This window comes from Cygnus atratus, chromosome 3 (assembly GCF_013377495.2).
Source record: "Cygnus atratus isolate AKBS03 ecotype Queensland, Australia chromosome 3, CAtr_DNAZoo_HiC_assembly, whole genome shotgun sequence".
Classification (NCBI taxonomy): domain Eukaryota; kingdom Metazoa; phylum Chordata; class Aves; order Anseriformes; family Anatidae; genus Cygnus; species Cygnus atratus.
In genome coordinates this window covers 1128070-1153949 of record NC_066364.1, presented here as the reverse complement: position 1 = coordinate 1153949, position 25880 = coordinate 1128070, and the positions used below count along the sequence as shown (strand labels likewise).

General features: G+C 66.4%; 3 protein-coding genes across 11 annotated transcripts; 2 read left to right on the top strand and 1 right to left on the bottom strand.

Moving 5' to 3' along the window:
• Positions 1-1778: 1778 nt before the first annotated feature.
• On the bottom strand, positions 1779-13433 carry EPHX2 (epoxide hydrolase 2). Of its 8 annotated transcripts, none has more exons than XM_050710142.1 (19): positions 13357-13433; positions 8760-8844; positions 8493-8652; positions 7691-7881; positions 7354-7476; positions 6556-6630; positions 6286-6381; positions 6097-6175; positions 5743-5777; positions 5571-5597; positions 4431-4516; positions 4144-4255; positions 3792-3866; positions 3141-3186; positions 2945-3047; positions 2692-2761; positions 2498-2578; positions 2198-2256; positions 1779-2118 (listed from the first exon to the last, which is right to left on the bottom strand). In XM_050710142.1, the coding sequence occupies exons 2-19, from the start codon at positions 8784-8786 to the stop codon at positions 2010-2012; spliced, it is 1554 nt and encodes a 517-aa protein (XP_050566099.1). In that variant the 5' UTR covers positions 8787-8844; positions 13357-13433; the 3' UTR covers positions 1779-2009. The 8 variants fall into 8 exon arrangements, with proteins under 8 accessions (XP_050566099.1, XP_035424209.1, XP_035424210.1 ...); XM_035568316.2 differs by lacking the exon at positions 13357-13433 and adding an exon at positions 12895-13314 and having other exon boundaries at positions 1779-2094; XM_035568317.2 differs by lacking the exon at positions 13357-13433 and adding an exon at positions 12852-13110 and having other exon boundaries at positions 1779-2094.
• LOC118259061 (uncharacterized) lies at positions 12284-15846 on the top strand. The gene is made up of 3 exons (XM_035568320.1): positions 12284-12409; positions 13845-14269; positions 14682-15846. The coding sequence occupies exons 1-3, from the start codon at positions 12323-12325 to the stop codon at positions 14833-14835; spliced, it is 666 nt and encodes a 221-aa protein (XP_035424213.1). The 5' UTR covers positions 12284-12322; the 3' UTR covers positions 14836-15846.
• Positions 15847-21331: 5485 nt separating this feature from the next.
• CHRNA2 (cholinergic receptor nicotinic alpha 2 subunit) lies at positions 21332-25170 on the top strand. 2 transcript variants are annotated; one of them, XM_035568297.1, is made up of 6 exons: positions 21332-21436; positions 22357-22508; positions 23186-23230; positions 23420-23529; positions 23642-24728; positions 25045-25170. In XM_035568297.1, exons 1-6 carry the CDS (start codon positions 21373-21375, stop codon positions 25168-25170), a joined length of 1584 nt encoding a protein of 527 aa, XP_035424190.1. In that variant the 5' UTR covers positions 21332-21372. The 2 variants fall into 2 exon arrangements, with proteins under 2 accessions (XP_035424190.1, XP_035424191.1); XM_035568298.1 differs by having other exon boundaries at positions 21373-21436; positions 22354-22508.
• Positions 25171-25880: the final 710 nt, after the last annotated feature.

The following is a 25880-nucleotide window of genomic DNA, read 5'->3' as shown; positions in this document are numbered from 1 at the left end:
AAGCCTCTGCTCCTTGAATCAAGGACTTGAACCCCTTCCCCCCCCCCAGGCTTCTCCCTGACCTTTTCTGCTTTCTTGATGCTTCGGTGACCCCCAGAGGGGCTGGACGTCGGCCGTGGGGCATTACAAGGACGTGGCTGTTTCAACGCCTTCGTCTCTGCTGCCAGCACTCACCAAAACGTCGTGGATCCATTTCGGGGTGCTTCTTCCCACCCCAGCCCAGCTGAAGCCCTCCCACCTACCTGCCCCCCCCCCCCCCAACCTGGCCGGTCAAACCCCCGGCGTGGGGCTCTGTGCCCTGCAGCCCACCCACCCACATCCTGCGAGAGGCAAACCCGGGGGCACCCGGCACCTTTCTGGGGGCGTTTGCATGGCTCTGGCCGTGGTCCCCTGGGCTCGTCACCACCCGGCCCCACGGCTGCTTTTGGTCTGCAGGCTGTGGGGTGCCTCCATCCTGGGGGGGGGGGGTCACTCTGGGCTAACCCCATCCACCCATCTGCATAACACCAGAGCTCTCCAAGCGTGCCGAGGATGTGTGCGCCCAGGGGTCCCAAAGATGCCCGCGCCCATGGGGCTGAAGGAGCCGGTCCAGGCTGCAGGAGAGGGGTCATGGAGCAGGGGTTGGGATTCGGGACAAGGGGGCTGCCAGAGCAATGCCTTGCTTTGGATTTGGGGGGGGGGGGGGGGGTTTATAAGGTGTGCAATGAGGGAAGGGGGCTCGGGAGCTCCCTGCAGGTCCTCGCTCTGGAAGCCGTCCCCAGGGGGGCTGCGGGACCTGGGCACGGTGTGCTTGCAGCTCCAGAGCCTGCTGATGGGTGCAAACAGCCAGGGGGGGGACCGCACAAGGGGCTGGGGCTGCGGGGGGCTCCCTCTGCCACTCGGGCTGCGTTCTGCTCTCCTGCAAACGCCTCTGACAAAACAAGTGACAAGCCCAGACTTGGTGCCAGCTGTGGGGCCCGCTTGGCAGCGCCTGCCTCGCTCTGCAGGCACGGCCCCGGCCACCCGGGCAGGCTCTGGCTGATGCTCCCGGCTTTTCTATTCCAGCAGCAGACTCCAAAGCAGCTCAGGAAGCCACTGCTGAGGCTGCCTCCCCTGCCAGCAGAACGGGGCGAGGAAGAGAGCCAGCGCTCGCTGGTGGATTTATGGGGAGCTGGAAGGAGCGGCTGGGGAGCGCTGCCCTCCCGGGACCGCTGTCACCCCCACCCCGCAGCTCCCTGGGGTCTCCCCCAGCGCAGGTCCGCCCCCAGGGTGCTGAGCATTTCGGCAGCCTCGCTGGCAGACCGAGCGGTGCTTGGAAGGGAGATGCGCTGGGGTTAGCAGACAGACAAACCGCAAATCCTGCGCTGAAAATAGCTGAGGGCCGGGGGAGAGTCTTGGTGGGGGGGGGGGGGGGAAATACCAAGCGTGTTTGCCCGGTCCTTACGCCGTCCTGGCTGTCTGCTAACAACTTCTGCTGGGGCCGGAGCAAGGGTTGGGAGCTCAGGCAAACGGCACAGCAGGCACGAGGCGAGCCCTGGCACCTCGGGGCCCGGGGGACGACGGGGACGCTGCAGGCTGCAGCACCAACCCGCCCCAAGGACCAGGCGGATAAGCAGCAGGGGCTGAGCCCTCTTACGAGACATCAGAGAAGCCCCAGGGGTGCCCCATCCTTAGGGATGGCCCCGGAGGAGTTTGTAGGGAAGGGCACAGCCCGGAGCCCATCAGAGGGCTCAGCCCAGAGCTGGGGACACGGTGCTGGCACATCCCCAACCCGCGGTGAGAGCCCACGGGCACTGCTCAGCTCACCTTGTGCTTTATTTCTCCACGGGTTACAGGGCGGGGGGCGATTTCCGCAGCAGCATTAATTATCATTAGTGCATCCAAACCTCCCGGAGAAAACCAGGCAGGCACCGGGACCCTCCGAGCACAGCCCCAGAGCACGGGCAGCCCCCGGGACGGGGTCGGGGCGATGCAGGGAGAAGCGCACCGGGAGCAAGGGGTTTGGGGTCGGGGTCTGCCCCCGGCCCCGCTCACAGCCGGGACACCCTGGGCACGGCCCCGTCGGCGGGGAGCCCCTCCAGCCACTCCACCAGGATCTTGTTCAGCGCCGCCGGCCTGGCAGGAGGGCACAAAATGGGGCTTGGAGCCAGGTGCTGGTGGCACTGGGGGATGCCCAGCCCCGGGGAGGGGGCGCGGGGGGGGAGTCGCTGTCTGGTACCTCTCCATCTGCGTCCAGTGGCCGCACTCCTCGAGGTGTCCCCGGCGCAGCTGCGGCACCTTGCAGGGGGGCAGCGAGGGGTCGTGATGTGCTGCCCCCCAGCCTGGCAGCGGGGATAAATCCCCCCCAGCCTCTGCCTGCCTCTGGAAAGGAGGGAACGCCGCCCTCTCCCCGCTTATCCCCTTCCTTGTCCCACAGCTGGGCCAAACCCAGGGGTCCCAGCAGGGTTCCCGGACAGCCCCTGGGGGCTTTTCCCCCCTTTTAAGGTCCCGTTGCAGTGGGACGGGACCACGCACGTACCCACTCCTCCATGCCCTTGCTCATGCTGGGGTGCAGCACCACGTCCTTCCCCGCCGTCACCATCAGCGCGGGCATCAGGATCTGGAGGGGAGGGGGACACGGGGCAGGGGTGGGCGAGGGGACGGCGGTGGCCCCGCACCCGCTGCCTTTCCCCCTCCCCGGGCTCCTGCGGGGGGAGCAGGATCCGTCCCCACCTTCCTGTCCTTGGCGGTGAGCGCCCAGCGCCAGTTGGGCCGCATGTTCCGGTACCAGTTCAGCGGACCCCTGGGGACGAAGAGGGGATGGGGTGGAGGTGTAGGGGTTCCCGCTGCCCCCACGCCAAAACCCCATAGGGACGCAGCAGCGCTGTCCCCCCACAGCCTCATCTCACCGTTACAAACCAGGGGCTCGGGGGGTTTGGGACCCCCAGCACCCATTCCCTCCTGCCCCCCACCCCAAAGCTCCTACCTGAAGCCGGACTTCTGGAAGCGCTGGATGTAGTACTGCAGCTCGGGGCCGTGCAGGATCAGGCTCTCCGGAGGGTTTTCGGGGAAGCCGACCAGCAGCCCCCCTGCGGCACAAAGCACCGGGATGGATGCGACCACCCATGGGGCTGTGCCCCCCCCACCCACCCACCCCCCCCACCCCCTGGCTCGGCCCCTACCTCGCTCCTGGATGCCGAGGAAGCTGGGCGCGGAGGGCAGGCGGTCCTGCGGAGAGAGAGCTCATAACCCTGTTGGCTTCTTTTTTTTTTCATCCTTTTTTTTTTTTTTTTTTTTTTAATTATTTTTCGCATTTTACGTTTGCATCGTTAACTCATAAGCTCGCAACTGGGGGGCAATGTGGCTGGGGAGGGGACCCCTCCTCGCCAAGAGGCGGCTCCGAGCACCGCAGCACCCCGAGGGATGCAGGATGTGCGCTCCAGCCCCGGGCCAAGCACCAGGATCACCAAGGCTGGGGGTGGGGGGGACACGGAGCATCCCCTCCTCAATGCCTCCTGTCCTCTGCGCACCCCCCCGGGCACTGCTATTTTGAACCTGGAAGGTTTGTGCCCTGAAGCGAGAGACGAAGTTCCAGGGACGGGCGAAGCGAGTGGCAACGGCACCACGGGGAGGAAGGAGAGCGCCGCCCCTACGCTGCTCACAAGGACGCGTTCACTCTGGTCCCTACTGATGGCTGTCTGCATGCAGACTTTGCTGCAGACGGCTGGCGTGCCGGCCTCGGTTCGAAAGGGTGGAGCGTGCCTGAGGGTCACCTGGGGAAGTGCCGAGCCACCCCCCGTGCCCAGCAGAGCCCCCCCAAGCCCCACTCCTACCTCCTGGCGGGTGGAGCGGATCAGGGCCTTCAGCGTGCGCCCCACGTCCTTCTCCAGCTCTGCCTCCGCGACGCCCTGCGGGGGGAACCCCACGGTGGTGCCGGCCCCGCTCCGAGCACCGGGTAGCACAGCACGGGGACAGGGGGCTTTTTTTGGGGGGGGACGGGGCCGAAATTGGTGGGTAGGATGGGGCAGTGGGGTGACAGCGAGAGCCCCCCGGGGCGCCAGCTTTGCCATGGGGCAGGCGATGCTCACACGAGCTGGGAAGCCCAGCATGGGCACATCCCCCCGTCCGGGGGGCTTTGAGCCCCAAAATGAGAAAATCCCCCCCACCCCCCCCACCCTGACTCACCAGCTCCTGGAAGTAGAACTGGTATTCGAACGTGGGGATGCTTTTCATCTTCTCCACTATGTCCACGGCGGGGTCCGCGGGCCGGTACGGGGTGTTGAGCGAGGCCACAGCCCTGCGGCACCGCGGGGAGAAAAAGTCACCACGGGGAGCAAAAAGACCCCGAATGCAGGGGGTCGGGGGGCTCAGCAACGCTGTCTCCCCCCCCCCCCCCCCGCCCAGGGTGACACACGATGGGGCCCTGCAGGGACCCAGGCCAGTCCCAAAGGGGCAGCACGGCACCGACCCACCTCACTCTTTCGGGGTAGAAGAGGGCCATGTTCCAGACCACCATGCCGCCCCAGTCGTGGCCGATGAACACGGCCTGCGGGATGCCCTGCGGGACGGGGACACGAAGGGGCACCGTCAGCGGGTCCCCGAGGCGAGCATCCCGGTGAAAATCCCCCCCCCCCCCCAAAAAGAACCCCGAAGCAGCAGCCAGTGCCCCGAGCACGGAGAGGAGGTTTGCCTTCCTCCAAAGCAGCAAAAAGCTGCCACCACCACGGGATGGATGGGGACGGAGCCGGGGGCAGAGCTGGCTGGAAAGGGGCTGGGGGGGCCCTGCTTGGGACGCAGCCCCCCAGCAATGGGGCCGGGAGGGGGCCAGCAGCGCCCCGCAGGGGTGGCCGCATCCTGCCCGGATCGGGCACAGCACCGCGCTTCCCCCTCTCCTCCCTCCTCACCGACCCCCGCGGGCGCCTCCAAACAAATCCAATTAAAACGCCAGCTCGTGACGGCGCAGCAGACGGCTCGTAATTAGCTGATGGTTAGAAATGTAATTAAAATTCCCTTCCAGCAGCAAGAGCTCCCTGAGGATGCCGGGGGGGGGTGGGGGGGGGGCAGTAAGGCTATGCGCCGCAGCTCAGCCCTCTTCCCATGGGGGACGCTGGGCTGCTCGGGGTGCTGGTGACCCCAAAATTACAGCCCCGGCCCTGCCATGCTCACGCAAACCCCCCAAAACCTCCACTTTTGGGGCCAGCGAAGCTGAACGTGAACGAGGAGCCTTTGCAAAGGTGCTCACAGCGCTTTTTTTTTTTTTTTTTTTTTTTTTTTGTTTTTCCCTGTTCCTTGATTTTTCTTTTTAGGACAGTTCAGGTCAAAAGGGGAGCGGGGAGGCATCGGGGCGGTGCTCCCATGGTGGGCGCCCACCTCCCCGTCCTCGGCTCGAGGTCCTGGAGGAGGCAACGCGGAGCTGGAGCTAAGCAGAGCCTCCCCGAGGATGCCCCAGAGCAGTTTCCCCATAGACCCTGTGTGAGCATCCCCCTGAGAATCCCACCCGTGGGGGGCAGAAGGTGGGGAGCAGAAGGGCAGGAAGACCCCCGTGCACACCAGCCGGGCACAGGGGGAGGCGCGAGCTGCAGGGACCCATGGGTGGCAGGGGGGCTCCTCACCAGTTTGTCCAGGAAAACCGCCAGGTCCTGCAGGAGGGAAGGCAGAGAAGGTCAGACGGAGAAGGACCGAGCCCCAGCACTGCCCCACAGGCAGGGGCTAAGCCCAGGTGTGGGGGCTCCAAGCACAGCCCCCCCCCGTATCTGCCCGTGTGCCCGCAGCACAGCGCCTCACCTTGCAGATCTGCTCCTGGGAATACTCTCCTACATCTGCGGGGAAGACAAATTCCCCTTGGGGCAGCGCTCACACGGGGGCCACAACAGCAGCAGCCCCCCCCCCCACCACCACCACCACCTCTCTCTCCCCCCTCGGGCAGCCCCCGGGGGGGCCCAGCACCACGCAGCACCCGTCCGGTGAAAAATGACAGCAACTGGTCACTGCAGCTGCACGCTCCTGGCTCTGAGCCCTCTGACCCAGCAGATCGGGGCTGGAAAAACCCCGGGGTGCAGCCGGGTGCACCCCCCCACACACCAATCCCCCCCGCCCTGCACCCCCGGCCCTGCAGCCAGCAGGATGGGGCCAGCTCACCCAGCGGCGCCGTGGACTCCCCGTAGCCCTTCATCTCCAAAGCGATGACGCGGAAACCAGCGTCAGCCAGCGCGGGGATCTACAAAAGCGAGCAGAACACGGGCACCCCCACGGGCAGGCACGGGGACGGCGGGGCACGAAGCCACCCCCCCGTGCCCGTGGGGGTCCCGGCTCCCCAGTTCTCCCCACCTGGTAGCGCCACGAGAGCCAGACCTCGGGGAAGCCGTGACAGAGGCACACGGGGGGGCCCTGCCCCATCTCCACGAAGTGCAGCTGGACGCCGGGCTGCAGGGCATGGAGAACCCTCAGTGACCTCGCTCTGCCAGCACCCTCCACCCAGCACCAGCCTTAGGAGCACACCCCCCCCCCCGGCTGCTCCTGCCCTCCCCTGAGCCCCGCGCGTGGGTTTTGGCACGCGCTGCCGAGGCGGCCACCCCCCCCCCCCCCACCGCCCCGTACCCGTATGGGCACGTATCCGTGGCTCACGTCGGCCGGGTCGCAGGCGGTCGGCAGCGGCTCGTCCTGGTGGAGAAGCTGCGGGGAAAGGAGAGCAGGACGGGCTCACGAGACGGAGAACAGGACCGTGAGCCCTGCACCAGCACCGCCACATCGCGCCCAGAGCCAGCCCGAGTCCCTCGGGGCAGCGATAAGGCGGCTGATACGGGGGCGAGCGGAGCCAAGGGAGGGCTACACCACATCCAGGGCATCGGTCAGCGACCAGCCTGCCTCTCACGGCTGCCCCGTGCACCCAGCAAAGCTCCTGCACGTGTGCTGTGCTTCGTGGCCCTGCCACTTCCACGCCCCGGGGGTGTTTTTGGTCTGCTGGGCACAGCCGGAGCGAAGGCGCAGCGCGATGCTCGGGGCAGAGCCACGGCACACGGCTGCGGGGTGGTCACAGGGGAGCTGCTCCTGGTCCCTCTTCCCACCTGCTTTCAGCACCCACAGCCGTGCCCCCCACCCTGTGTCAGATCCCGGAGCAGGGCGATTCAAACCCATCCCAGGGGAGCCGCTCGCTACTGCGCTGCACGTACAGGCGTCCCGTGCACGCTGCCTTGCGGAGGTTTGGAGGCAAAAGCTCGTGCAGAGAGGGACGTGGCCGGTTCCCCTTCCAGCAACGAGCCCGGGCAGCCACACAACCCCCCGCCCCAGACCCCAAAAAGCAGAACCTGAGGCTGCCGGCTCTGCAGAACCGGGGGAGGGGATCAGGATGTCCCCAGGGGATGGCAGGGCAGCAGGGCGCCCACCGCCGCTACGTGCCTGCACGCCCGAGAGCTCCTGCAGCTCCTTCAGGACGGTTTCGGTGTCCCTGACGAGGATGGTGGCCATGCCCATCTCCCGGGCCGGCTTCAAGTTCTCCCCGATGTCATCCAGCAGGATCACCTGGAGCAAAACCAGGGTGAGAAGCTGCTGCTGGGGGCACCCCTGGGTGCCCTGACTCCCCCCCACCCCAGCAGGGTGCCCAGCCCCACGTCCCTGGGCTCGGGGAGCTCTCCAAGGAGCAGGGCTCCAGCACCCAAGGCAGCGATCGGGGGCTTTGGGTGACAAGGGCGTCCCTTGGGGTCCCTCAGACACTGGCCAGGATTGGTGCCCTTACGTCCTGCGGCTTGGCCTGCAGCACCTCCAGGGCGTGGGCGTAGAGCCGGGGGTCCGGCTTGTGCAGCCCGGCGCGGCACGACTCGATCACCACGTCGAAGTGCCTGCGCAGCGCGCCCAGCAGCGTGGCCGTGAAGAGCCGCCCCGCGCTGTCGTCCACCCAGTTGTTGGTGAAGATGCCGGTCTTAAACCCTAGGGGAAGGCGGAAGAGGTTAAACACCTTTTTCCCCCTCCACCATTCGATGTCACCTCTGCTCCCCAGAGCAAAAGCAGGAGCAGTTTTCAGACATCACAGCTTAAAATCTGCTTTGCAAGGCTCTGCCTGCACGACAGACAGCTCGGTAATAAACCCAGCGCGCCCTAACGCCCTCCAGGAGCACCAAAACCCCTCTGGATCCACCCCAAGGGGCCGCCCTCCTCCCTGTCCCCAAGGCTTATGGGGCCAGCTGGGACCCGATGCACCCGCAGCGCCCTGCGGCACCGCCGCTGGGGGCACGGCGGGATCAGGCCCTGCCGGCTTCAGCCACGGCGCTGGGAAAAATCAGCGTGACCCCAAAGCTCCTGCTGCACGGGAAAAGCAAGGCCCTGATGATGTTTGCTGGGCTTGCTGCAGATGTGCACGGCCAGAATTTGGCCAGCCCAACGCGGGACCCGCAGCGGGGACGCCGCAGCCCCGGGGGTGCGCGGGTTTCTCCCGGGGAACTGGGGGTCCCAGGTGGGAACGATGCCTCAGGACCACCCGGGGACCCCCATACCCACGGGACCTGCTCGGGAGGGGGAAGCTGCCCCCCTCCAGCACCCACCGTTCCTCCTCAGCACCCCGGCGGCCCGCAGGAGCGGGGCATTGACCGCCCCCTTGGCGGCCATCTCCTCGAAAGCCCGGGCGATGGAGAAGGCGGGCGGCAGGGCGATGCCCGCGGCCGAGGCGTGCTGTTTGCAGCCCTCCTCCACCTCCGAGAAGAGCTGGAAAAAACCACCCAAATATTCAGCCGGCCCACGGGGCTCAGCCCGAGCCCCCTGACCCCATCCAGAGGCAGGCCGGGAGCACCCCCGGGGCTCCCCCCGCTCACCTGGGACAGGGTGATCTGCCCCCGCATCACCTTGGCGTGGGGGCTGTCGGGGCCGCCAGCGAGCAGAACATCCCGCAAGAAATTGCTGCAAAAAGGGAGGAGAGGTTGGCCGTAGGGACCCCAAAACCAGGGGGAGGGAAAGACCCCAAAGCTGCAGGGGGGCACGATGCGTGCTGGGGAGGATGCGGGGAGCGGAGCTGGGCTCGGGGCAGCGCTGCCTCCTCATCTCCTGGTCGGGCGCATCGCCTCGTTACGGAGCTGCCCATTAATTTCGGATGGCAGCTCAATTACTTCGGCCCGGGTACGCAAAGGGGCTGATTTGCCAGGGGAAAAAAAATAAAATAAAATAAAATGCCGAGAGCGAGGTATTTTGTAAGCTGTAGCTCAAGGAAAATAATTTGCCCTATCAGGAGATCACAAAAGGCCTTCTGGGGAGGCAATAAAACAAGATTACGGCAGCTGGCTCCGGGACAAAGCTCTCCTCCGAGTCGATGGGAGCGCAGCAAATTTTAAAATAAAGCGGCGCTCCTCGTGCCAGCGAGATCGGTGTCACCTTTTTTTTATTCAATAAGGTGAAGGAAATAAAGCTCTCATCGCCTGATAACGGAGGAATTTATGGCTCCTCCTGCCCCGCGTCCTCCAGCGTTGGTGTTTCCTAACGCCTTGCTTCACCCCGGCCACGCTGTAACTGGGCCAAAGAGCAGCAGGGGAGAGGGCTGGGCTGGTGGCCCCGGTGTCCCCGCGGCCCCGTGGCACCCCGAAAGTGCTCCATGCCCCACAAAGGCACGGAAAGCCCCGTGCCCACGCAGCCGTCGGGCGATGCCAGCAGGTTGAGCCTGCTGGGTGCAGGCTCGTGGGGTTTTCGGTCCCCCAGCACCCTGGGGAATAGGGCAGGGGGGGTCCCTCGGGGCTCAGCACGGTGCACCGGGTGCTGCTTTTTGGGGGAAAAGGTGGCTGCAGAGCCGGTGCTGCGGGGCAGGATGGGGTTAAACACCCAATGTCAGCCGCTTGGGCTGCGTCCAGCAGCGTTTTGGGGAGCGGTGCCAGGGGTGAAAGGGTGCTGTGGGACAGGGGGGTGGCGAAACAGCCCCAAGGGAGCGCGGTGGAGGTGCCCAGCTGCGGAGGGTGCTGGTGCACAGGGATGTGGCGGGGATCTGAGGGGCCCCAAGCTGTGACACCCGCACTAAGCACCCCCGTTGGGGCTCTGGGGCTCGGCTGCCTCCGCTCGAGGCTCCCCCAAAGGAGTCACCCAGCTTGCCTCACCGCCAGGCGGTTGCTGCCCCGTCCTGTCCCGTCCTGTCCCGTCTCGTCCCGTCCCATCTCGTCCCGTCTTGTCCCATCTTGTCCTGTCTCATCCTGTCCCTCTCTATCCCTCCAGTCCCATCCCGTCCCTCCTGTCGCATCTCATTCTGTCCTGTCCTGTCCTGCCCCATCCCAGCCCAGCCCACCCATCCCATCCCATCCCATCCCATCCCATCCCATCCCATCCCATCCTGTCCCATCCCCTCCCGTCTTGTCCCATCCCTCCCGTCCCGTCCTATCCCTCCTGTCCCGTCCCGTCCTGTCCATCCCCTCCTATCCCATCCCATCCCATCCCCTTCCATCCCATCCCATCCCATCCCATCCCATCCCGTCCCGTCCCATCCCATCCCATCCCATTCCTCCCATCCTGTCCTGTCCTGTCCCGTCCAACCCCTTCTATCCCCTCCCAACCCATCCTGTCCCATCCCATCCCCATTCCCATCCCACCCCATCCCATCCTGTCCTATTCCATCCCATCCCATCCCGTCCCGTCCCATTCCCATCCCGTCCCATCCCGTCCCATCCCATCCCATCCTATCCCTCCCGTCCCATCCCATTTTGTCCCGTTCCGTCCCGTCCCATCCCTCCCTCCCATCCCACCCCACCCCATCCCATCCCCATCCCCATTCCTGTTCCTATCCCACCCCATCCCATCCCCTCGCGGACCCCACTCCGACCAAACCGGCGCGGGCGGCGGCGGCACACACAAAATCGCCGCCTCGTCTCCACGTTTCTCGGGCCGAGCGGCGACCCGCCGCGGCGCGGTCGGGCGGAAAGGAGAACGCGGGGCCGGGCACCGCCGTGCCGTGCCGAGCCGGGCCGGGCCGAGCCGAGCCGTACCTGGGCAGGGCGCAGTCCCGCTCGCAGGAGCCCAGGTGGTGCTGCAGGCCGGGCCCGAACAGCACGCCGCCCAGGTCGAACAGCACCGCCCGCCGCGACATGGTGGCCGCCGTCTGCGCCGGGACTCGAACCCGCGACCCCTGACCAGCCGCGGCGAGGCCACGCCCCTCTCCACGCCCGTCAACCGATCGCCACGCCCCCGACCCCGCCCCCGTTCCCTTGACCACGCCTCCCCCGTCTGACCTCGGCCCCCGCCCTCAGGCCGCGCCTCCCCCCGCCCCCTGACCGCGCCCCCCCCCCCCCCGCCCGCGGCGCCGTGCTGGGTCCTAGCGCCGCCGCCCCGCGCTCTCTCCTGCGTGGATTCTCCGAGGTCTCGTATGAGGCTGAGCCTGGGGGATCCGTGCCACTGCTCGGCCGGACCTCGGCCACGCAGAGCTCAAGTGGCCTCATGGGGTTCAGAGTGAAAAGGGGCAGGGGTGCACGGGCAGAAGGGCTGCCGTGTGCTGCAGACATGCACACACATGTACACACACATGCATGCACACACGCACGCACACACACATGCACATGCCCACGCATGCCTGCATACATGCGTGCACACCTGCACACCTGCATGCACACCTACGTACCTGGTCACACTCACACACCTACATGTGTGCACGTCACAGACCTCCACGTATGTACACACAAACGTGTACACACACAAATGCAGGCACACATCCGTTTGCACAAGCATGCACAGAAACATGCATGAAATGTAGCTATATGTACACATGCACAAGCACACACATGTATGCACAAACATGCACGTGGCCCGTGTATACCAAACACGCACGTGGATGCTGAGCACGTGTGCACACTGCCAGGCAGGCGTGAGTGTGCAGAGGATGCGTGTGCACTGCTGAGCACGTGTGTGCACACTGAGCTCATGTCTATGTTGCCGGGCGTGTGTGTGCACACAGAGCACGTGTGTGCACCGCTGAGCACATGTGTGCACGCTGAGCACGTGTGCGTTTGCTGCATTGCTGGGCACATGTGTGGATGCTGAGCAAGTGTGTGAACAAACACGCACGCTGAGCACGTGTGTGCACATGGAGCACATGTGTGCACATGGAGCACGTCTGTGCATTGCCGGGCACACGTGTGGATGCCGACCATGTGTGTGCACAAACATGCGTGCTGAGCATGCGTGCACCGCCAAGCAAACGTATGCGCACCAAGCAGGTGTGTGCATGCCCAGCACACGTCTGCACGCTTAGCACATATATGCACACGTGTGTGAGGCTGAGCCCACCGCGGCCAACATCCCTACCTCTCTCGCAGCACCCACGGCCTGGGGGTGTGCACACCCCCGTGCATGCAGCCCTCGAAGCACGGCGTGCCCGGCGCCAAGCACGGCGTGCGTGTGCACGTGCGTGTGCATGCGCGTGTGCAGCGTGGGCCGGCCCCCAGCCTCCGGAGCCGCCGGCAGTGCCCGTCGTGGGACAGCCACCGAGCCGAGCGCTGCGGTGAGCGGGGCAGGGGCTGGGGGGGGGGGGGGGGGGGGCGCTGCGGGGGGGGCGAGCAGCCGCGGTGTGCCACGGCGGAGGGAGCCCGGCAATGCCGGCCCCTGCCTCAGTTTCCCCATCTGCACAGTAAGCGGTGAGGCTGAAGCTTCAAAGGGGCACGGCGGGGGGGGGGGGGACAGGGATGGGGGGGGGGGGAATTGCATTTTTGCAAACAAAGCGCAGCACAGCTGGGGCATTCCCTGCTGGGATGGTTATGGGATGGGGGGGGGGGGGGGGCTGCTTTGGGCAGGGTCCAAGCCCGGAGGAGCCATGCATTTAGCATCTGTGGGTACCCCGCTGCCGGGGGCGCGGAGTCCCCCATCCCATCCCACCCCCGCCCCCCCCCCCCCCCCCCCCCCCAAAAAAAAAAAAAATCCCCCAAAATCCTGGCGGGGAGCCTGACCGGCGGTGCTCCCACAGCAGGGGAGCGGCTGAAAGCCCCTCACCCAGCACCTGGCGCGGCTCGGACCGCCGGTGGGCACGGGGATTGTCCGCAGCCTCCGGTCTCTCCTGGTCGGGAGCCTTTTTCGGGGAGCGAGGAGAGGCAAGGCAAGGGTTCTGCCGGCCTGGTGCCGCTCCTTCCAGCTCCCCGCTGCCAGCAGGAGCCCGGGCGGCCGCGCTGAGCCCCGGCCAGCTCACGGCACGGCCGGGCCCCTGGGCACGACGCCGCTTCGGTCGCTGCACCGTCCCCACGCGGCGCCTCCGGATCCGTCCCCGCTCCCTGGGGGGCTCCAAGCCGAGAGCCCCCGGCTGGGTGCTGAGACCCCGGGCGCTCGCTGCGCCCAAGGATGCTCGCGGCAGCCCCGTTCCCTCCCCGTCCCATCCTGTCCTGCTGCAGCGGGGTACCGGGGCTGAGCACCACCACTGCCACCACCACCCCCCCACCCCCACCCCAGGACATCCAGAACCTCCTCGCCCTCGCCGGCAGCCTCCGGTCTCCACCCGCCAGCCCCGGCGCCAGCGGTTTCCAGCGGTTTCCAGCGGTGGTTTTGAAAGAGCCGCACTGTCTGCTCCCCCCCCCGCCGTGGCCCCCTGCTTCTCCTTGGAGCCAGAGGTGGGGGGGGGGGGGGGGTCTGGGCGGCGAGCTGCCCCCCTAGCAGGATCAGCCTCGCCCCCTCCGTGCCCCGGTTTCCCCCTGGCACCTTAGGGGCGCAGAAGGGGTCCTCGTGGCGCGGGGAGAGTGGGGCTCAGCACCCCGAACCCCCACATCCCAGCAGCTGGAAATTGTAGGCAGGGAAAAACAAGGGGGCCTGGGGAATTTCGCTGGTGCGAGCTGAAATCTGAGGGTCCCTGGCGGGAGCCGAAAGGCTCCCAGAGGGGGGGGGTCTGAGCCGCAGCCCCCCCACCCCCTCTGCAGGGTGCTGAGGCCCCCCCCCCCCTCCCCGTCTCCCCGCAGGACGCCATGGTCCCGCGGGGCCCCGCATGGTGCCTGCTGCTGGGGCTCTGCGCCCTGCTCCCCCCCGCCAGCACCCAGGGGACCCCAGAAGAGGATGCGGAGCCGGGGGTCCCCGAGCGCTGCGGCGTCACCTTCCACACCCCCAGCCCCTGCGGGCCCCCCCGGCCGCCCCCCTCGGCCTCCCGCGAGGAGCTGGAGCATCTCCAGAGCCTCCTGCAGCAGACCAGGGCCAGCCTGCAGGACGTGGAGGCGGCGGCGGCGCTGGAGGAGCACCGGCCCCGCTACCAGGACGTGATCGCCGAGGCGCTGCCCGCCATCCGCGGGGCCAACCGGGAGTTCCAGGAGAGCCTGGACAACGTCCGCAGGGAGCTGGAGGCGCACGTGGCCGAGACCGAGCACCCGCAGGCGGTGGAGAAGAGGGAGAAGTGAGAGCCGGGGGGGGGGGGGGGGGGGGCGGGGGGAGGCGGCGAGGCAGGGGGGTGCTCCCCGGAGGAGGTGGGCGCAGGAGGGAGCGTGACCCCCAGTGGTGCGGGTGGGAGCCAGCCCCAGGCTACCAAAAACCAGGTCGGGGGGGGCTCCGAGGGTGATTCGTGGCGGGCGCACGTGGGATTTGGATGCTCAGCAAGCCTCTGCCGTTAATACCCATGCATGCATCCCTATCCTAAAGCCAACGGGGTGGCCGGAGGTCCCCCATCGTGCCAGGTCCCGCTGCTCGCTCCGGGGTGGGATGTAAGGAGGATGGCTTGGCCCTCGAGCCGTACAAACCCCAGGAGCAGCCCTGCCCACGCCGGGGGCAGCCCCCTGGGGTGCCTCTGAGCCCGCTGTCCCCGTCCCCAGGCTGCGGAAGGACGTCCGCGTGGTGGCCCACGTCCTGCGGCTCACCGCCCGCCTGGCCCGCGCCCTCGACGCCTCCTCGCGCCGCCTCCAGGACGAGCTCAACCAGCGCCTGCAGCGCTCGGCCGCCCGCGCTGCCGCCGGCGCCCAGCCCTAGGACGCGGGGCCGGGCTCTGCCCCCGCCCTCTGTAAGGCCTTGCTTGCTGGTAGGACCCTCTTTTGCCCCCCAGCCAGCTCGCTCCCACCGCTTTCGGGGCGTCCGGCTCCTCCGCGCGGCCCCAGGTTTGCGGAACAAGCCGGGTGCCGGGCTGGCACCGGGAGGGACGGGAGGCTGCAGCCTGCTGTGTGCTGCCCGTAGCCCCAGCCCCAAGTCTTTAATGCATTTATCCCGCAGGAGCTGCGCCCTGCTGTAGCACAGCCCCGTGTGCACGGGGAGACCCCCTCTGCTGCAGGCTCCTGCACCCTTGGGCCCTCCCCGAGCGTGCTTTGTCCATGCAGCATTTGAAGCTTGCCAGACTCGTGCGCCAGTATCTGAGCACGTTCCCGGGGCTCCCCAGTACCCCCAAAGTGCCTTAAAAATGAACCCCAGCTCCTTTGGGGCTCGGCTGCATCCCGCTGGTGACCTCCCCGCATCGCAGCCCTCTTGGATGCGTCCCCGCGTGGGCAGAGCCACCGCCAGCCCCCGTTAATCCGTCACACAGCCCCAGCCTGGTCCAGGCTCACAAGCTAAAAGACCCCGTCACCCCCCGGCTGCTGGGAGCAGGAGGCTGGGGAGCAGCAGGGCTGGGGACAGGGCTGGGGACAGGGCTGGGGACAGGGCTGGGGACAGGTTGGCTGTGCACGCGCACGCCGGGAAGCGCCGGGCAGAGCCACGAACCACCCAGCAGTAAATCGAAGCTGGCATCCGGAGTGCACCAAGCCCACGGGGCTTTGGGCACCAGGAAAAGAGCTGGAGGCAGAACACCCCGGTGAATTCGGGAGCCAGGGGGGGGGTCTCCGGGCACGGTGTGTCCTGGCCACCCTGCCATGCCGGCCATGGGGTCCCTGCTGTCCCCGTACGGCCCCGGGGCTGGGCACGAGGCAGGGATCCCCGGGGGCAGCGGCAGCGGCACGACTTCAGGCGCTGCAGGCAGTGGAATAAAGAGGCATTGCGCTCTGCCAGGCGTCAGCGTGATCTCCGTGTCTGTTTTATCTCCGTCCTCTGCTGCCTGAGGACGGCCGCGGCCGCCTGCAGCCCCTCCGGCTCCGGAATGGCACGGAGAGGGCTCGCTGGCTGCTCGCTGCGGGCTGCTCATCGCCTCCGAGCGGTGCCCAGCACCGTTTGCATCTGCACCTCCTGGTGAGGCTGCGGCAGGCACGGTCCCCTCGGCTGCCCCGTGCCCATGGGACACTCGGGGACAGACCCAGCCGGGGGGGGGCGCTTCCCCCAAGCCCCCTCGCTGCCCGACCAGAAGTCAGCTCCAGAAAACGGGGAGTCCAGAAGAAATGTCCTGCCCAGAGAATCGACGTCGGTTGTCTTTTTTTCTCCCGATTCACTCACCATGGCCTTACCAGACTCACCCCCCTGGACCCGGATCCATTTCCAAATCCAGGGAGCACACGTCCCGGGCTGTCCTCGCAGCACCCCGGCTTTCCCCAGGTGATCCCTGCCCCTCTTCTTCACTCCTCTGTCCTCCTCCTCCAGCCCCGGGGCCCAGCCGAGCACCCCCAGCACCACCACCCCTTCCCCTGGCCCTGCGGGCAGCCTTAGGACATGTCCCCGTGGGCTCAGGACCCCGCACAGGGGCTTTGCATTGCTGGTGCTCAGCACCCTGAGGACACCAGGAACGGAGGCGGGATGGGGCGCAGAAAATTCCTTGGGGGGAGCAGCAAATTCCGGCACCCCCCCGAGCCTGGCTCTGCCTCCTCGTTTATCTCCCGGGGGAAAGGAAGCCGATGATTCCCCAGGTCCCCCAGGGCTGGAAATTGCAGTCCTGGGCTTCAGTCGCAGGAAGGCTGCGCGTTACATTTCCTAGCAGGAAGGAAGGAGAGAGGCTGGTCTGGGGACGGGGCTGAGCCTTCGGGGAGGTGAGCACGGGCGGGCTCGGGGTTTCCCATCCTCCTGCAGATGGGGAGCTGACCAAGCAGCCCTGTCCCCATCCCTGTCCTTGTCCCCATCCCTGTCCCCAAGCCCCTGTTGCACCTCGGACCGGCCGGGGGTGACTCGGTGCGTGGCCGCGGGTGGAGGGATGAAGGCTCTGCGAGGTGGGGAGATGCAGGACGCCTTGGCTTTGCTCTCCCACTTTTGCCACAGCCCCCTTGGCAGCGTTTTATGGGGCAAACGCAGGCTGAGACATGGCATGGGGAGGTGCTGGGCCAGCTCCAGACGTGCACCCCATTTCGCCCATGGCAGGGACACCGCCGCTCCCCAGAGCTGCCCTGCCCACAGGCAGGTTAGCCCCAAACCACAGCCCCAGGCAGGTGGGTGAACCCTGGGGGCTGTTTGCCCCCAGTCCTCTGCTTCTGCCCCCGCCTCCGCCAGTGCCAGGAGGCGGGCAGCGGGCGATTCTTCTTTCCATGCTTCTTGCAATACCCCATGGGTCATCCCTTGCAATGCCCCACGCAATGCGCTGCGCAGTGCCCCGCGCAAGGTCCCGTAAAGACCCCGTGATGCCCCACGCAACACCCCCTGCACCCAGTGCTCCTTGGAATACCCCATATACCCCGTGCAATGCCCCATGCACCATCCCCGTGCACCATCCCTGTGCACCATCCCAGTACAACATCCCAGTGTGCCATCCCACCATCCCAGTACACCATCCCCATGCACCATCCCCGTGCACCATCCCACCATCCCAGTGCACCATCCCAGTACATCCCAGTGCAACGCCCCATGCACCATCCCCGTGCACCATCCCAGTACAACACCCCTGTGTACAATCCCCGTGCACCATCCCCATGCACCATCCCAGTGCACCATCCCCGTGCACCATCCCAATACGACATCCCAGTGCACCATCCCACCCTCCCAGTGCGCCATCCCAGTGCGCCATCCCATTACGCCATCCCACCATCCCCGTGCACCACCCCAGTGCAACACCCCAGTGCACCACCCCAGGGCACTGTCCCAGTGCACCATCCCCATGCACCATGCCATTACACCATCCCACCATCCCAGTGCAACATCCCAGTACATCCCAGTGCAACGCCCCATTCACCATCCCTGTGCACCACTGCATGCAGCATCCCAGGGGACACCCCACGGACATCCCCATGCAGTGCCCCCTCCCACGCCGAGCTGCACCCCCCCCCCCCGCCCCCCCTCACCCCCCTCACCCCCCCCAGCGCCCCCTCCCCTTCCCCCCCCCCCCCCCCCACATTCCCGGCCGAGGACCCCCCGGCCTCCAGCAGAGCCCGCAGCCTCCCCCCGCCCGGGGAAGCCCCGCGGGGGGGGGGGGGGGGGGGGGGGCAGGAGCTCCGTGCGGCTGATGCTGAGCGGGGCCGCCCCCCCCTCGCCCTCCCCCTGCCGTCACCGCCCCGAGGACGAGCCGAGGCAGCCTCCTCCGGAGCCCAGAGCTCGCCGGAGCCTCCCCGGCGCAGCATCCCCGGGGCTGCGCTCGGCGGCGGGGGACGGGGCCCCGGGGAACCCCCCCCGGGCTCTGCCCGAGGCAGGTAAGGGGGTGGCCGGGGTGGGGGTGGGGGAGAGAGGAGGTGGGGAGGGTCCCCTGGAGCCCCCCCAGTTTCGAGGCAGGGCGGAGGGGAGCAGCAGGGAAAGTTTCCCCTTGCGCACGAAGTTGCCGTCTGACAGAACCCCCCCGTCTGACAGGACCCCCCCCATCCGACAGGACCCCCCCCCCGCAGCTATCTATCCTTTATCAATCCGTTATCAGCCGAGCAGAAGAGCACGAAGAGGGGGGCAGCCTCCCGCTGCTCCCTGGCAGGCAGCCCTTCTCCTCGCTGCCTCCCCGCCTGCGCCCTAGGGTGCCGAGAGCTCCCCGCGGCACCCAAGGGTCCGGCCTTCAGCAGTGGGGTGCCAAGGGTGTGGGGGAACCCACCGGGGAATTGTTAGGATGGGGGGGGGCAGGGGGGGCTGCAGGGAAGGGTCATGTCAGGGAGGACGTGAGGGATGGTGATGGATACAGGCACCACGCAGTGGGCACAGCCTCCTGGCCAGGCCAGCGGTGTCCTTGCAGGGGTGCAGCCCCCAGGAGCTCCCTCCCCACCCACCCCATCCCCATCCCCATCCCCATCCCCATCCCCATCCCCATCCCCATCCCCATCCCATCCCATCCCCATCCCCATCCCCATCCCATCCCCATCCCCATCCCATCCCCATCCCATCCCCATCCCATCCCATCCCATCCCATCCCCATCCCCATCCCATCCCCATCCCATCCCCATCCCCATCCCATCCCATCCCCATCCCCATCCCATCCCCATCCCATCCCCATCCCCATCCCCATCCCCATCCCCATCCCCATCCCATCCCCATCCCCATCCCCATCCCCATCCCAACCCCATCCCATCCCCATCCCCATCCCATCCCCATCCCCATCCCATCCCCATCCCCATCCCCATCCCCATCCCCATCCCATCCCATCCCATCCCATCCCCATCCCATCCCCATCCCCATCCCATCCCATCCCCATCCCCATCCCATCCCCATCCCATCCCCATCCCCATCCCCATCCCCATCCCCATCCCCATCCCATCCCCATCCCCATCCCCATCCCCATCCCAACCCCATCCCATCCCCATCCCCATCCCATCCCCATCCCCATCCCATCCCCATCCCCATCCCCATCCCCATCCCCATCCCATCCCCATCCCCATCCCATCCCCATCCCCATCCCCATCCCCATCCCATCCCCATCCCCATCCCCATCCCATCCCCATCCCCATCCCCATCCCCATCCCAACCCCATCCCATCCCCATCCCATCCCCATCCCCATCCCCATCCCCATCCCCATCCCCATCCCCATCCCATCCCCATCCCATCCCCATCCCATCCCCGTCCCCATCCCATCCCCACCCCCATCCCCATCCCCACCACACCGCCACCCACGGGTGCACGGTTCCCCATGGGCTCCATCCCGCATGGGGTCCACCACAGGCCCCTCTCAGCCTCCTGCCCCCCCCGTAGAGCACCCCACACCCCCTCCACCACATTTCCTGCCCTGCTCCCCATCACCCAGAGCATCTCCTTCCCCTCTCCAACATTTATCGGAGCTTTGGGAGGGCCCCAACTTTCCCCACACCACAGCCGAGCCTGGGAGCAGCTCCCCGGCACCCCTGGGCTCCCCCGTTTCAGACAGCTCAGCCACACGGGGAATTTCCAGCTCAGCGCGGTGGCCATGGCTTCCCCTCCCGTTTCCCACCCCCTCCGTCTTATTAATCAGCCTGGCTGCAAGTTGGAAACTGCGCAAAGACTGATGACGAGTCCATGACGGCCCCTTGGTTTTATGCTGCTGGGTGGGAATTCGGTGGTGGGAGCTCGGTGGCCACCAGAAGCAGTGCTGGGCTGGGGGGCTCCTGTGCTGCGGGGTGGGAGCGGTTCCTGTCCGCAGAGCAGGGGCTGCTGCGGGGCTCGGGTTGGGTGCGGAGGGGTCACCTTGCAGGCACGGGCAGGAGCTTTTGGGACCTCTGCAGAGTGAGCGGTTTCCTCCCTGGAAGAGATTTGACTTGCTGGGGAGGGAATCGAAGGAAGGATGGAAGGAAGGAAGGAAGGATGAATGGAGGGACGGAGGGATGGATAGGTGGTGGATGGATGATGGGTGGGTGGATGGACGATGGATACATAGATGATGGATGGATGATGGGTGGGTGGATGGATGATGGATGGGTGGATAGATGGATGGATGGATGGACGGACGGACGGACGGACGATGGATAAATAGATGACGGATGGATGACGGGTGGGTGGGTAAGCGTGGGTGGCACATCGCCTCGCCCCACTGCCGGTGCCATCTCCCAGAAAACCTCCCCAGGGACAGCTCCGTGCCACCCCGCCGTGCTGTCCCGTGGGCAGGGAGCCTGGGGACGCTCCCCCCCCCCCGGGGGCACGAGCTCCCCAATCACTTCCCAAGCAGCCGCTCTGAAGTTTCGCGCCGAGGCTTAGAGCGAGATTCCCCTAAAGCCCTTCCGTACCCCCAGGGCCTGCCTGCTCTGCAAGGACCCCTCCCTTTTTATCTGTACAGACCGTTTTGGTCGTGTTATTTGTTGTGTTATTGCTCTGCCGATCCCCACGGCTTTCACTCGTGGGGTTCGGCTGCCCCGTGATGACAGCGAGGAGACCCCCCCCCCCCCCGGTACCCACCCACCAGGGAGCGGATGCTCTGGGGACGTTTTCCCCTGGCCCTGCCACCGATCAGCCCAGGTACAAGGCAGAGACAGATTTCTGTGTCGGCCCCGGGAAGGGTGAGGGGAGGGGACCACAGCGGGACTGCCGCCTCCCGGAACAGCACCGTAGCGGCATCGCGGTGGCAGTGCCGCTCTCTCTGCTGTCCTTCAGGAAAAGGAACAAAATTCCAGGCAGGGACCTCAGCCCAGACGTCCAGCTCCATCCGTGGCTCCTCCAGCGCTCACTAGCAGCAGGGACACCCAGGACACCCCGCCGGAGGTGCCCCGTGGTGGCTCTCCCCGCTGAGGCTCCTCGGCCACCGCTGTCCCCGCGCCTCGGCTCGCCCTGCGGGCACTTGGCAGGCAGCAGGGAGCATGGGGAGGCTCTGCCGTGGCATCGCCCCCCTCCTCGCGTGGTGCTTCGTCGCCTTCCAGGAGGGTAGGGGTGGCTCTTGCTTTCCCTGGGGTACCCAAATTTCTTTTGCTCAAGCCCAGCCTTCCCGTGGGTCCCAACCTAATTTGGGGAGTGGGGGCTGTGGGGTGTGTATAAAACCATTTTCCTCCCACTTTACCTCCACGCAGCCTCTCGGCAGCCCCAGCTTCCAGGCTGGCACCGTGTCCTCCACCACAGGTCGCGTTAGGAAGGGGTCGGTGTCTTTTCAGAGCAGCTTGAATCCACCCAGCACCTGGGGCACGGGGGCTGTGCTGGGTCAACAGGGGGCACTGGGGATGCTGTGGAGATGCTCACCCGCCCTGCTTCGGGGCTCAGCCGCCCGCACAACGCCTTTTTGGCTGCTCTTTGCTGTGCGAAGCCCTGGCAGAAATTTATGGGGCTCTGCAGCGAGCAAGGACCGACGCGGCTGGCGCTGAGCGATGCGCCGCGGGCACGCGGCTGGCTGACGGCACCGGAGAGCAATGCCAACCCCTCCTGCACACCCTCAGCCATCCCAGAGCAGCATTTTCTCACCGGGTTTCCTGGCTGGCATTGCAAAGTCGTCCTTGCACCACCCAGCAAGCATGGGGCAGTGCAGCAGGGGACAAATCCCCTCTCCCCATCCCCACGTGGGGTTCAGCACCCTGCCCACTGCAGCAAAGAGAAGCTTGCCCAAGCAGGGCAGAGGACCAGAGCATCCCAAATCCCCACCCAGTAATTTTGGGGGGTTCCCGCCTTCAGCCCCAAGCACTGCTGAGGTGGAGCGTTAATAGAGCAGGGAGCAGAAAGCCCCCTGGGCAGGGAGTGGGAGAAAGGGATGAAATTTTTCATCACTTTTATTTTCAGGGCTGTGCACAGCCCTGTTTTGTGGGGTGCAGGGGGGGCTCTGCCCCTGCCTGGCCCCCAGCCCCATCTCTTTACAGCAGCCCAGGCGCAGAAGCAGCCCCGCAGCCACGCCGAGGAGCGCCTCTTCAAGCACCTCTTCACCGGCTACAACCGATGGTCGCGGCCGGTGCCCAACACCTCCGACGTGGTCATCGTGAAGTTCGGGCTCTCCATCGCGCAGCTCATCGACGTGGTGCGTAGCCCACCGGAGGGAACCCCAGCCTGGGACCTCTGAGCCCGTCCTCGTGGCCCCACGGTGCTGCCCTGGAGCACCCCAGCCCCGTGCCGTGGCTGCTTGCCCCCTGCAACCATCTCAGCCCCCTGAGGAGCTGCTCATGAGTTCGGGCACGGTTTGGTGCCCCTCTGGGCACAGAGCCTTGCCCCAGCAGTGAAATAGGCAGGGCTCACTCCCACAGGGATGCTCAGGGCTCCTTCCACTTCTTGCCAACTGCTCCGACCCGTCTGCAGGGCACGGGCAGGGGAAACTGGTGCAAGGTGGGCTTCAGGCAGCAGCACCCCCTGCCCATCTCCAGGGGGTGACAAGCCACCCACCCGCCTGCCCAGCGCTCCAACAAGCTGGGGGCTCTGCTCCCCTCATCCCCAACCTCCCTTTTGGGAGCAGGAGAGCATCGAGGAGCGTCCATCCATCTATTTGTAGGGCTCTGCTTGTCCTCCCATCGGAGCTGTGCTCTGCAATATCCTATTTGTTGCTGCCATCTAGCGAGCAGCCAGCCAGCCTCTCCCTCACCTTGCACTGGTACCAGTTGCTTCCAGGAGCTGAAGCCCAGCGGCAGAAGGGGCTGCACGCCCAGCAGTGCATCCCTCTCTGTCCACCTCCTCTCATTTCTCCCCATTTCATCCCCACCACAGGATGAGAAGAACCAAATGATGACCACGAACGTCTGGCTGAAGCAGGTAGGAGCCTGTGCCCTCCTCGGGCAGGAGCGTGCCAAGGTGGTCAGAGCATTTGGGGCACAGAGACCCTGCTGGGGGCATCTCCGCGGTGTCATCCCCCTGGGGAGTGCTGCCGGAGGAGGAGGAGGAGTAGGAGGGTGACACTGGGCAGACCCAGGGCCACCTGCTGCCCTCTGTGCCTCCCTCCAGGAGTGGAGCGACTACAAGCTGCGCTGGAACCCGGCGGACTTCGACAACGTCACCTCCATCCGGGTGCCCTCTGAGATGATCTGGATCCCCGACATCGTGCTCTATAATAAGTGAGATGGGGCATCCATAGGGCCAGCTCCCCCACCTTATCCCATCCCATCCCACCCCATCCCGTCCCATCCCTTCAGCCTCCTCCAACCCTCTCACCTCTCTGCCCCACAGTGCCGACGGGGAGTTCGCCGTGACCCACATGACGAAGGCCCACCTCTTCTCCAACGGGAAGGTGAAGTGGGTGCCCCCCGCCATCTACAAGAGCTCGTGCAGCATCGACGTCACCTTCTTCCCCTTCGACCAGCAGAACTGCAAGATGAAGTTCGGCTCCTGGACCTACGACAAGGCCAAGATTGACCTGGAGAACATGGAGCACCACGTGGACCTCAAGGACTACTGGGAGAGCGGCGAGTGGGCCATCATAAACGCCATCGGCACCTACAACTCCAAGAAGTACGACTGCTGCACCGAGATCTACCCCGACATCACCTTCTTCTTCGTCATCCGCCGCCTCCCGCTCTTCTACACCATCAACCTCATCATTCCCTGCCTGCTGATCTCCTGCCTGACCGTGCTGGTCTTCTACCTGCCCTCCGACTGCGGGGAGAAGATCACGCTCTGCATCTCCGTCCTGCTCTCCCTCACCGTCTTCCTGCTGCTCATCACCGAAATCATCCCCTCCACCTCGCTGGTCATCCCCCTCATCGGCGAGTACCTCCTCTTCACCATGATCTTCGTCACGCTCTCCATCATCATCACCGTGTTCGTCCTCAACGTGCACCACCGCTCGCCCAGCACCCACACCATGCCCCGCTGGGTGCGCGGCTTCTTCCTGGGCTTCATCCCCCGCTGGCTCTTCATGAAGCGCCCCCCGGCGCTGCCCCCCGCTGAGGGGGCCGCGGGCCAGTATGACCCCCCGGGGACCAGGCTCAGCACCTCCCGCTGCTGGCTGGAGACCGACGTGGATGACAAGTGGGAGGAGGAGGAAGAGGAGGAGGAAGAAGAGGAGGAGGAGGAGGAGAAGGCGTACCCTGGCCGTGTGCCCCCTGCAGGCTCCCATGCCCAGGGCACCCAGTGCCGCTACGGCTGCGGGCGCCAAGCAGGGAAGGCATCGGGGGGCCCAGCCCCACGGGTGCCCCCCAAGGAAGAGGAGGTGGGCTCGGACCGGGGGCTGCTGCTGTCCCCCAGCATCCTGAAGGCCCTGGAGGGGGTGCAGTACATCGCGGACCACCTGCGAGCCGAGGATGCTGACTTCTCGGTGAGTGGGCGCCCCCAGGGCTGGGGGGGTGCTGGGGACCCCCCACCCCAGTGCTGCTGCTGTCACGTCCCTCCATGGGGAGTTAACTGGGGTGGGGGCCCGGCTGCTTCCTGCCGTGCTGAGGACCCAAAGCCAGGAGAAGGTCCACAGCCACCTCCTGGGAGATGCATGGTCCCGGGGGTCAGCTCAGGGCTCTGTAGGACAGCACCCGCCACCCCCGTGCCCCCACCCCCAGCTGGGTGAATTTGGGATCCCCGGGGGCTGCATTCCCTGCCCGCCCCCGTCCCGCGCTCACAGCCCCCTCTCTGCCTGGCAGGTGAAGGAGGACTGGAAGTACGTGGCCATGGTGATCGACCGCATCTTCCTCTGGATGTTCATCATCGTCTGCCTGCTGGGCACCGTGGGGCTCTTCCTGCCGCCCTACCTGGCGGGGATGATCTAGGGGCTGGGGGCAATGCAGGCTCGGCAGGATGCGGCCATGACCACAGAGGACCCTTGGGTGGGAAGTGCTGGGGAGGGGGGAGCAAAGTGTGTGCTGGGGGCGACCTGCGCGTTGTGGGGTGGGATGGCTCCTGGCTGTCCTGCCCACGGGGGTCTGGGCCATCCCAGCCTTGAGGAAGGCTCAGCACCACCTCTCCATAGACTGAACACGGGCTGGAGGCACCTAGGAGAGGCACCTGCTTCCTTGAGCTGATGCAAATCCTACCTGGAACCCAGGGGATACACCTGGTTGTGACTCCAAGGCACTGGGTAAGAAGAGAGGACTCCAGAGCCGCTTCTGGACGCATCCTGACCGCAGGGTGCTCGGGACCGCGGGCTGGCGCGGTCACCAAAACGTGGGGCAGGCGATAGTGCTTCGGGTGGCTTGTGGGGAAGGGGAACGGCCGCGGGAGAGGACAGAGGGCCCTGCTCTGCCGATCCCAGCCAGAGCAAGCAATCACCACACACCAGCCCAGATGTGTGCTTGGGTCTCAGGGCCACGGACCCTGGGGTGCTGCCTCGCTCCGAGGTGCTGGATCTATCAGCATGGGGGTCCCGCTCCCCTGGGGGCAACCCAAGCAAATCGTCCTCTCCAACCCACTCCCGCAACCACCTGCAGACCCCCAAATCCCTTGCTCTGATGACTTCTGCAATCCAGCTGTAATTTCTAGC